At 43.1% G+C, this 11,984-nt stretch overlaps 1 protein-coding gene across 3 annotated transcripts in view; it reads right to left on the reverse strand.

Annotated features, from left to right (window-relative positions):
- Ppp3ca (protein phosphatase 3 catalytic subunit alpha) overlaps window positions 1-11,984 on the reverse strand; it is a 261,596-nt gene that overhangs the window by 35,518 nt on the left and 214,094 nt on the right. For all 3 annotated transcript variants that reach the window (XM_004643706.2, XM_004643705.2, XM_023703850.1), the window contains exons 6-8: window positions 11,520-11,659; window positions 8,295-8,372; window positions 6,032-6,126 (exon numbers count right to left, since the gene is read on the reverse strand). In XM_004643706.2, coding sequence (XP_004643763.1) covers window positions 6,032-6,126; window positions 8,295-8,372; window positions 11,520-11,659 — 313 coding nt within the window. The remainder of the gene's footprint in view (window positions 1-6,031; window positions 6,127-8,294; window positions 8,373-11,519; window positions 11,660-11,984) is intronic.

Here is an 11,984-nt window from a genome sequence, read left to right on the forward strand (position 1 = left end):
GGCCCACCCTAAGGAGACAAGAATTGATCACCTGGGCCCAGGATCCCAGGTGACCCCAGCATGACACTCACAGTGCACAACATGCTGGTGCAGTAGGGGATGGGCAGATTGGCTCTGCCACACCGCACTGTGCTGTCCCTGGAGGCCCTGCTGAAATGTGGGGCTCAACCAGGATCTAAAGTGCTGCTTCTCCTTCTAGTCACTGATGTGACCCCCATCTTGGTTCTTATGATCAGCAATCCAACCCTCTTCCTAGGGTGCCTTCCACCGCTGTATAATTCTCTTTTATTTATAAATGGTATTTTCCTGAAGCTCATGACTAAAGAATATGCTTTTGTTCAGCATTTCTGTCAAGCTGTCTACTTAAAAAATCTAAAACACCATAATGTTTTTAAAAAGCAGATTTTGCATCTCAGAATTTCACCAGTGCTCTGCCTGTCCGTCTCTGAAACTCAATTTTTCATGAGTCTCTTCTTTAACTGTTGCAATACTGAATTGTTTTTTCCTTAACTGTCTATTTAATCTTTGGTCTTGATTACTAAATCAGTTTGGTTTCCATTTAGATTTTCCCACAAATCCAAAATACACTGCATTAGCTTACTGTCCTTAATTTTGCATTCTGTAGCTTTTCTTGATGTTGAGTTATGGGTCTCTGGTTTATAATTCTGACCCTCACATCTCCCCCCACTCACCACTTTCCCTCTTGTCCAGGAGCTCACGTGAACTACAGAAAAGGCTCCACAATGGTCACCTTCTTTGGACTACTATAGATTCTGTTGACTCACACCTGTGTCTTTAGAAAGAAAAAACATCTGATTGGTCTTAAGGTGTAAAACACTTATTTTTCCCACAGTTCATCTTAGTACTTGGGTACTAATACTCTGACACAGTATTTCTCAATCCTTAAGGATTATATTCTTAGGGCCAGCCAAATAGCTCAGCGGATTAAAGTGCCTGCAAACAGGGGCTGCGTCTGCCCCTGGGGTACGCTGAGATGGCAACTGAGACTGGGCATGGTGGTGCACGCCTGTAATCCCAGCTCTTGGGAGGCTGTAAACAGGCGGATCACTGTGAGTGTGATCTAGTTAGTAGTGAGACTCTGAACACCCTGCAGATCCTTCCGTAAAATAAACAAAAAATTTTAAAAAAGATCATATTCTTAAATGTCACTTATACAGGTAAACTTTCCCAGCCTCTATACATTACCTTCTACTTTCCCAGAATCCTACTCTCATCTTTACAGCATTTTTCAAATATATTTACATGTTTATTGGAAAGTTATTTATTAATACCATACTACCAGACTGTAGGCCTCCAAGGGGAAAGCCCACATTTTTCTCATGGAATTTATGTCCCCAACACCTGAGATGGTGCTCATTGTATGGAGTTTTTGATAAAAATTTGTTGAGTCTGTGAGTGAAGGGGGGTAAGTCATTTTAGCAGGCTGCATATTATGAAAAAATACGAAGCTTTGGTCATTACTGCATTTTTCTCCCCTTTAGTGCTTTTGGGTTATGAGGAAATAGCTCTCCATTAGTGCCACAGATTCACAGAAAAAGCCATTTAGAAAGTCAAAGCACTCTGCAAAATTTACCTGCAATTTGGAAGTTGTGAAAAGGAGGTTTAGTAGTGACTTCCAATGAGAGAAAGATCTCTGGGTCAGTCCTGATAGGCTACAGGCTATCCCTGGGCAGTCCCTTTCCATTAATTCCCAAAGAAATAGAGCCAGAATCCATGCTAACATTGACTTCTAGCTATGTGCAAGGCAAAGGGCTACACTTCTAAGAGCCTTCTAAAAGCACTAACAACCTCACATCTCAAGCTGTTTATATTCTGTTAGATGTGTGTCTTGGTTACCTTTCTCTCATTACTGAGACAAAATAACTGACACCCGAAGTTAAAGAGGGAAAGGTTTACTTAGCTTAATTTGTAAAGGTTTCAGCCCATACTTTCTTGGCTCCAAGGAAGAACAGTGCATGGCAGAAGGCAACAGTTCATGGCAGCAGAAAACAGCAAAAGCAACAAGAGCAAAAAGAGAGGAGTGCAAGAGAAGACTCTTTCTGTCCGTTATACTGTACGCAGGCTGCCTGCCCAGGCTGGGTGCAGCACTCACACCCATAATCCCAGCATTGGGCAGTGAATCAATCACAAACCCTAGAAGCCTGCACTCGTGAATGAATGACACTTTTGGGGGACATCTAGACACAAACCATAGAATTGTGCATCTGAAATACAGAAGAAATCTTACTAGGAAAAAGTATGCACAGGAGAAAGTGAACAGCAATGCCCAACTCAAAGCAGGGAATGGGGATCTCTGTAATGATCAGAGAGGAAGCAGAATTTATACAGGAAGAAGCACTGGGCGAGGGGTGGAGCAGGGAAAAGGTAGTAGTGCAAGGTCCTGAGTCGAACAGGAAGGTAAGGGAAAGGATCTTCCTAGAGAGAAGTGGAGAGGCTGGTCAGGAAGGCAGGTGAAAGAAACACAGAAAAAGCTGAAGAGGAGAATGTCCTGCACTGCATGTGGCTTCATAATACCAAATGAATTATGATAATGAGTGAATATCAAACTGTATTTTGCTTCCAAGGACTTTCATGCATTATTCACAAAAGAACATCTTTCTCTTTGTTTATACAGATGTCACCACATATCCAAAAAATTTAAATGAGTTTCAAGGCAGAGTTGTTATTCCAACCTACATCTACTACCTGGTGTTTTGTAGGAGTTGTTGGAAATGGAGGCATGGTGATAGGCAAGGGAGTTCAGGCTGGGAAGAAAATGACCGACAGGATTCATGGGGCTACACCAGAGAGGAATGTTCCACCCTCAGAAACTTCCAGACACTGCCTGTTAAACAAATATTTCCATGGTGGTGTTTTGGGGTGCTTGCAGCCCAATTTCATTGAGCCGTTTTTGAATGTTCTAGTTAACCATGATTTTATTAAAATGGAATAATCTGTAATTTGTGGTAAATAACTGATTCCCTCCCACATACTATACAAAGCATAAAGGCATTAAATTGCTTCAGAAATTGTATACAAAAGTCTTTTGAAATTATGCTGAAACTGAGGAATACATCTTTCCTCTTCCTATCAGTTTATCTTTTTCTGTCAGGAGAGTTTCTTCTTTTATGAGGTTTCTAAATGAAATACTTCTCTCTCCTTTGGACCACAACAACTCAGCAATGGCATTGTCTAATGTCTGAGTCCCTTCACTGTTACCTCAGAGACACAAGCAGTGACACAAACTAGGCATGAAGGTGGCACTGTACCCAGAAAGGCTGTGGCACTCAGAGGAGTTCAGAACAAAAGGGGTGGAGTCCATTCTTAAAGAGGACAATCTCAATTTTCTACATTTCTATTGCCTGCACCGTGCTCAATTATTACAAGTTGGTAGAGATAGTGAATGCTCCTTAGCAACCATTCTGACATGGAAATGCTTTTTGGTTTTTTGTCATGCTTTTCTGTATGTTAAGTATTTAAATAGCACAGAACATTATCAATCCTGAGCTCATACTTCACAAACTTATAGTAAGTGACAGGATTCTCCAGATGACTCAATAATCTTAAACTCCTCAGAAGCATTTCAGGAGTCCTCTGCTGCCAAGCCTGGGAACCCCCATCCAACCCAAAGAATACCCTCTCACTTGCTTGCTTAATGAGCACAGTATCAGCTGCCTAAAGAAATCACAGCCTTCACTTTTTTTCTCCTTCGCATTAAACGCTGACCACTTTTATTTATTTATTTAATTTATTTATTTTTGATGGTACCAGGGATCGAACTCAGGACCCTGCACTTGCAAGGCAAGCACTTATTCCACTGAGCTCTCTCTCCCAGCCCCTACTGACCACTTTTAAATATCTAGATCATATTTTATCTTAAACAAAGTCTCCTCTGACCATTTTAGTGAAATCACACCTTGTTGAATGTATTTCCCCTTGGTTCTTGGGTTTACAGTCGCTTTACATCACATCTTGTTAGCAAGGCACCTGGAAACCCGTGAAAAGAACATGTGTCCTCTTCCTCTGCAGCCCTCTTGCCATGCAAAGAGCAGTGGCAGGAACCTGAGCTGTAGTGGAGCTTCAAAGCATTTCCTGTCCACCAGGCCCTCTGGATGGAGGCAGTCCTGTCATAGTCACCATAGCCAGGGACAAGCTGTGCAGCCAGAGAGCTCCCCACAGCTAGCGCCACACACTGGCTCTGCTCTTCAGGAGCTCAGGGATGGAGGAAGAGGGGCAAGTGGTGTGAGTGGGTGCTAGCTTCCACCTGCTTTGCCTTTTGGACCAGGACCCCTTAGAGCTCTAGAGGACATGCAGGGAGGGCCTGGCTCTGAGCAGGACAGGTAGATGTCTAGACAACAGTGGCACAAGACATGAGGGTAACAAAGGTGGCCATCTGTGTAAAACCAAGGACAGTCATTAGGCACTTGGAGAAACAGTGATCAAGGCTGCCCTCAGGCGTTGGTCACCTGGCAAGGACAAAAATCACACAGTACACTGCCTGGGGTGTCAACAGCCAGCAGCCCCAGGGATAAAAAAAAATATATGTTTAAAGAGAATAAAAAATAGTAAAAACAACAACATCCCCAAAACATTAGAAACTATACAGAATTTCACTAAACAAAATGATAGGAATTCAACAGTAGCTGTTATAGTGTATATTGTTGTCTTCAAATTAGTTGTTCAGAATAGCAGATAAAAGCATGCAAAACTGGTCATTTTTTTTTTTTTCCTGGTACTGGGGATTGAACTTAGGGCCTTGTGCCTGCCAGGCAAACACTTATTCTACTAAGCTATCTCCCTGGCCCCCAAAATTATAAAAAATTAAAAAGGGAAAAAATTAAGCATTAACTGCTCCTTTCAATAGACCTGCAGAAATCAGCAGTACAATTATCCAAGCTATTCTGTATATGTACATAAATATTTCCTTTTTCTTCTTTCTTCCTTTCTCCCATTCAAGTTGTTCCGTCCCTTTAAACATTTTCATTCCCTTTCACAGTAGCTTTTGTACCTTTCGGATTTTACTTATTCTTTCAGGTTCTTACACTGAGGAGACAATTGAATATTTACAGATGCAGGTCTGATTTATTTCACTTAGGAGTATGGTCTCTAGATACACTCATTTAGCTACAATAGCTCACACCTGCCTGGGCTGTTTCACCTCCGGGGCATCATTCCATGGTCTTCCCTCCTGCTCCTATTAGCTTACTTTTTGAGAGTCTCGCTCAGGCATGATTCCCATGTGAGGGGCAGACCAAGCCCTCCGATGTTGCCTTCCCATACCTCCTCTCCCATCTAACACCCTGGGCATTGTCCCCAGTTCACGAAGCCCCCAGAGAAGAAAGCAAAAACTTCCACACTTCCCCTCCTCTCCGTGAGGTCAGGAACTGATATGCGCTGCTCCTGTTTCCTTCAGGTCCCGTTTTAGAGAGGCCCAGCACACTGGCCTGGAAGTGCAGGCGTACCTTGGGCACGCCCCACCCCACCAGTGGGTGATGCCCTGGTAGACCACAGGGACTCAGGGTACATGCAGCAAAGGGGGCGAGGGGCTGATGTTGTTCAACTTTAAGGAAGGAACATGACAGGCCCAGCAGGGAGCGGACTCACAACAGCTACTAATTAAAAAAACACTGAACCTGAACTGTGAGTTACAGCTTCTTTCTCTATGCACTCTATACATGCACAGTCACATGGTTCTTACTGAAATCTACATGCTTTTTAAGGAACATGATTTTAAGTTACTTTCAACTAACTTTTTCCAAAGTCTGTAGCTACTTTGCAGAAGTGGTCAGCCCTGATTCGCACAGAAAAGTCCTGGAAAACACTGAAAAGGCACCAACGCTGGGACCCACCCCCACCCACCTGCCCCTGTGGCACTGAGTGCAGGCTAGGAATGCCCATCAAACAAGGGCTGGAAAAGTAAAGGAAAAAAGCAGGGCTGCAAGGGCTTAGCTGCAGCTCCAAACCCAAACCAGACTGCCTGAGAATCACTGCACATCTTATGAGACTGAAAAAAGGCTTTAAAAATACTTACCTTTGTTATTGTATACATCTAAGTAATTTGGTGCTGAAAAAATTGTAATTAGAGAAGGGAAGCCTGTTGTCTGGCTTTTCCTGTACATGCGATACCTGAAAACAGCAAACACAGGTTAAAACAAGGCTGGCATGGAAAAGCAGATGACACCAAATTACATGCTTGGAAATAGCAAATTAAGTGAGTTAAGTTCGATCTTGCACAGAAGTCTCAATTACATAACAGTAGGTCGAATTTCCTTTCCAAGGCTGCTATTCACAGCTCTCATTTCAGAAGGGAAAACATACTCACGCTGCAATTGACAGAAAGGCAGCCTCTACATTTACCAAACCTCAAGGGAGGAGAAATTCAGTGGAAAATCATAATTCATTTCCATGTGTTTGAGAAGGATGCCAAAGGCTAATGACTGCACACCAACACCCTGTAAACAGCCTACTCTTCAGAGAGCTGCCAATACGTTGGACATAAAATGACCAATAAGAAGAGCAATAGCCAGGGACTTACTGCTAACAGCCAGGCTGATTACTCTATAAATCTATAGTATTCTACAAAGTTTCAATGTACGTTTTTTGCCTAGATTAAGTGATTTTTCTTTTCAAAGAGTACCTCTCCAAAATCTATGGATTTCACTAATTGAGCCTGCTTCTATTTTAGGATTTTATTTATTACAATCCCTGCTGGTGTGTGCAGGTGAGAGATTATGTCTCAGCAGGGTAATATTTAATCAGGGGAATAAAACAGACCATCCATGAGATCTGTGGAAAGAAACCAACAAGCCTGCGATTTTACCAACACAAAAATAATGTATAACACTTCAGTTTTCAAATAACCAAAAAGTGCCAGAGACTCCGGCTCCTTTGCTCCCCAGAGTGAAAATGTGGCTCACAAGTCATGTGCAACAGGAGGAGGAGGAGTGGCATTGGGGAATCAAAGGGGTCCCTCCCTCAGCACCACCTGCTGCACAGCTGGGGCGATGAAGGTAGGTCGGCAGCCACTTTAAAATGCATAAAATGGGTAATAATATGAGAATTTTAATTCTTCTCTTTTTGGAACTACTGAGACAACACTACTTTTCCCAGAAAAAAAAAAAAAAAACCCTGTTCAGAAGTTAAGAAATATTCCATTGGTATGCTTTGGATGCCTGTGATTTCCTAGGGAGGGGGTCTCAGCCCAAGGACAGGACCCTCTAAAGCCCAGGGCCTGGATTTTATAATCCAAAGCTGGTTATGCCTACCTGTTAACAAATATAGCAAACACTAGACAACAGTCCCAATTTTCTCAAAGAATCACCTGCTCATCTTAAAAATACCTGCTGATACTGACTGATACACCCAACGTGACTTCAGGTATGTTAGCGAGTGAGACAGATAGATGCCAAGTGGCAGCAGCTAAAGACGGTGACAGCACATCCCTAAGAGTGGAGACACTCTGAGGACCTGTGGCTGGGCACAGGGATAGTCACTTCAAGCCCTCTGAGTGATCACAGTGATCACTGGACAAAGGCCAGCTTCGGAAGGAGCTCAGTCTCCTCAGGGGCATCCTCAACACTGCCTGCCCTCCAGAGCACAGGCATCTATACTGTAGATTTTAGGGTACAAGTTTTACAAAGAAGTGCTCTTACTCTCCAGGAATTCCAAAATATGAAGGGGTGATCTTAATCCTAAAAGACCAGCAATGCCATTCAGTGGGGCCGGGGCGGGGGGACAGGCAGGGCATCACACCTTATATCTTAGACTACATCATGAGGATGTCTTCTGCTGAAAGACTGATTTAATCATTAAAGCAAATTTTGGATATTTCTTAGTATTTTTAACTCTCAATATTGTTCTATGCCTTAAAATTCAATTTTACATAATCATTGGTTTGTTCTTTAAAACTCCAGGAATGGCACAAGAGGTAGAATGCATGAAGTACTGTTTGTGTGAATGTTGTGCACATTGCTGCAAGCCAAGCTTGAAAGGTACTGGGGATTTGTTAGCTTAGGGGAGAGTGGTCTAGGGGGATAGAGAGAAGTAAGAGGGGTGGCATTGCAGCCCTTAGAAGGACCAGCTGAAAGGGACTGGCAAGAACCCCAAAGGGACTTGATGGCCACCTGTTGCTGCTTGTTCTGCCCTTTTCCCTCCCGAGCTGTCTACAGGCCACTTGAAACCTGCTCCTTCTGGGAGTGGCCTGAAAAGAGGTCAGCCCAGCACAGGCACAGTGGAGAGGCCAGGACACCAGGACACCACACACGCACAACACATCAGCCCAGAACCCTGCTCACCCTGCATCCTGGGCTTCATGAGCTCGGAGTATGGATAACAAGTTATTGTGCTGCAAGAACTCACAGACAGCTGGGTAACTGCAAGAGGAGAGAGAGAGAGGTGTCAGTGATGGGGTACTGCAGAGAACCACATGTGTGTCTAGCACTCAGGCCTGATGCAAGCAGGCACACACCCACCACTCTGATAGCTCCTGGCTATGAATACACGATGGTCCCGCTACAGAAAGGGCACCACACCAGCAATCTGTATGTGCACACCTCAGGAAAACATACACCACAAAGAGGGCTAACTCAGGGAAAGTCAATTTGATGGCCCCATTGAAACAGAGGGAACAGAAGCCTAAGTGGATCTTGAGACAGGAACTGAAATACAAACCAATTTCTCAGGTCACAGACCTGTGTGATTGTGAGATATGAGAAGCCCAGCCAGGAAGTGGAGGAGCAAGCACTGGGGACACTGGGTTCCCATCTCCCTCCTGCTCTGGGTACAGCCCAGGCAGATCTCTAAGGGCCTCCTGCAAGCAGGCACGGAGCTGGGGGTTTGATCCCCAGGCCTGCCATGCTGGCCCCGGGGTTCGCTGAGATGACAATTGAGACTAGGTGTGGTGGCATGCGCCTGTAATTGCAGCTCTTGGGAGACTATAAACAGGCAGATCACTATGAGTCATTCTAGTACTGAGACCCTGAACACCCTGTAGACCCTTCCCTAAAATACAGGAAAAAAAAAAAGTCAATCAAGAGAACTTTCTCTTAGGACTTCGTCTTAGAAAAATATTCAGCATGCAGCCCTGTTTGTCATTTAAGAAAGTCTCAAAATTTAGGAACTACTATAAGTGAAATTTTAAGTATAAAATAAAATTTGAAAGACCTTTACAGTTACAGTTTTTTTGCTATAAGAATTTTCATGAGATAAATGTATGTAACAAATAATTCAAATCAGGGAACAAAAAAACAATCCTCATGAACAAACTGCAAATAGTCACTAGACTCTAAACTATATATACCATGGGAAACACTTATCAATTATAAAATAGCACTTAGGGGAAATAATTACTTGGAATACGTCACTAAAATAATTACCATAAAAGAGAAGATGAACATAATTTCTATGCTATATATTTGTACAAATTCCTTGTCTAATAGGAAAACATACTACAAAGATAGTACCTTGTAATAGAGATTTAGGGTTTTTTTTGTTTTTTTGTTTTTGTTTTTGCACAACTGGGGATTGAATTCAGGCCCTTGCACTTGTCTGTCAAGCACTTACTCTACTGAACTATCTCCCCATGCCCTGTTTTTGTTTTTGTGATGCTGAGATTGAACTTGGGCCCTCTGCACTGAGCTATATCCCTGAGGAATTTTGTTTTTTTCATTTTTTATTTTTGAGATTTCACACTATGTTGCTAAATTGCCCAAATTTGGCTTGAATTTTTAATCGTCTTGCCTCTGCCTCCTAGGATGCTGGAATTAAGTTATACAGATAAAGATTATGAGGTTTTTGTTTGTTTGGAAAAAAAAAATGGGATCATAATCCAGAAAAAGTTTCTGTGTACGTTTGTGTTTTACAAAACAAAGAGGAGGCCAACTCAGCCATTGGTATCCAGGGCTGGGTCCTGGCCGCCATGCTTTTGCTCTCTGTGAAGGAAGGCGAAGATGGGTGCTTCCCACACAAGTGTGTCAGGAACAGACACTGGGCTGCTGCTCCTGGCCGCAGAACAGTTGGTGCACACAGAGCTGGCAGAGGCCAGGCCCGAGGACACCAGGCTCTTGGGCAATGCCCTTCCCTGTATCTGCAGCCCAGCCCTCAGGGTCTGCAGCTTTCACCTCTGCCTAAGAGAAGGTGGCAATGGTGGTGTTCCCACAAGCACACAGTGGCCACCACAGTTTTTCACATCTCTGCACCAGGCAAAGTGCTGAGATGCACCTCTGCGTTCCCGCAGTGACTTACTAGGCTCTCGGGAAAACACATTTAAAATAAAGTATTTTCTTCCTTCCAAGTTTGATACTTTTAGGTGTTTAGATTAAGTAGTTTTTCCCCATAGCAATATATGTCTGATTTTTAGTAAAAATCTGAAAAAAAAAATGAAATTCAAAGCTGCAGTTTGCTAAATAACAATCACATGAAGAACTTTATTATTTATAAGGAGAGAGCTCATTTGGAAGAAAAACTTCAGAAATTTAAAATATACATAGTGAACTACTTATTAAGCTTTTAAAATATTTTCCTTAGTTTGGAAAATACTAGAGTATCACCTAGAACACCATCATTGGTTCACTATCTGCCATGAATACATTAAATAATTAAATAGTAATTGAAAACAACCTAAATTCTATAATACCTTTATGCCTTTTAATGGAAATGATCAAAACTCACAAAATGCTCAAAGTGAAAAGCACACCACACATACTTTCACATATAAAAAATGGTAGGAAAAGCAGAGTTCTCAACACTTTGAGCCACAGAAGGGCTGGAAACTCATTTATTGCCCAATAATTATGATTTTCTTTCTGTTAGCAGTTGCAGTAGCTGCGGCAGGGGGTCTAATGAGGGTGGACACACATTGTCTCCAGAAGGTGGTTTGTTATCCAGGCAGAAGCAGAGAACACTGGACAATTCTTTAAAATTACTCAATAATAAAAGCCACTAAAGATAAAATAGCACTAGGTCTGTAACCACCATTAGGAAATAAGAAAGAGGACTTGCTGTGATTAATTAGGAGGGTCTTTTTGACAAATCTCTCCTTCCTGTCAGGTCTCCAACAGAAGCATAGATGAGGAGACAGGAAGGAGGTTAGAATCCAATCCAGAGAGAGGATGGGGATGTGGAGAGGAAGCTGAGCAGGGGCACGGGAGAGAAGGCACAAGAGGCAAAACTGGGAGCGTGTGTGGAGAAGCAGCGGGGAGGGGACAGCAGCTACGGATTCAATCAATCTGTCGGTGCCCCGAGTTCTGCAGCACATGTCACTGTATTTTAGACTCTGAAAACAGACTCATTAGATGTGGTGCCCAGATTTCAAAAACACAGACACAAGCTATAAACTTTCTGATAAAGAAGTTTAGAACAAACTTCCCTACTAATACATGTAACAAAAGACATTCTATCTCACGTTGTCAGTGAAGAACCCATTTGAACCAAGCTTTCCAAGTGGGCATCTCCTCCCCAGCTACTTCCTATGGAAGCTGTAAAGCACCTTCATGAAGTCAGCTCCCATCCAGGGCCCTCACCTGTAGAAGTACGAACACCCCCGGACTGTATTGTGGGTGAAATGTTCCTGAGTCTTCTCGTTCCCAAAGTCCTCCAGCGGGTCTGACCACAGGATGTCACACATGGGCCCGTAAGCAGGTGGTTCTTTGAATCGGTCTAACTAAGAGAAAGAGAGGACAGAGCAAAATACTAATCTTTGGAAATGGAATTCAGAATGCAACAGACACCAGCGGCAGCTGGTCCAGGCTCTCTCAGACCCCTCCTGCACTCCCTCTGGGCCACTCTCTTCTTCTTTCCAGCTGCCTCATACCCTGAAGCTCCTTCTCCAAATTTCTCCAAGGTCCCTGCCCTCCTCTTCCTGAGGCACTCACTCACTGGGTCTTCATTTCTCCCTTCACATTCCTTTTCTTCTTTCAACCTTCTCGTGTCCACTTATTCTTTCTACCATTCTCCTTTAATTCTTCTCATTTATGTATCTATCTGCC

The sequence above is a fragment of the Octodon degus genome, unplaced genomic scaffold (genome assembly GCF_000260255.1).
Source record: "Octodon degus isolate 3935 unplaced genomic scaffold, OctDeg1.0 scaffold00183, whole genome shotgun sequence".
In the NCBI taxonomy this organism is placed as follows: Eukaryota; Metazoa; Chordata; class Mammalia; order Rodentia; family Octodontidae; genus Octodon; species Octodon degus.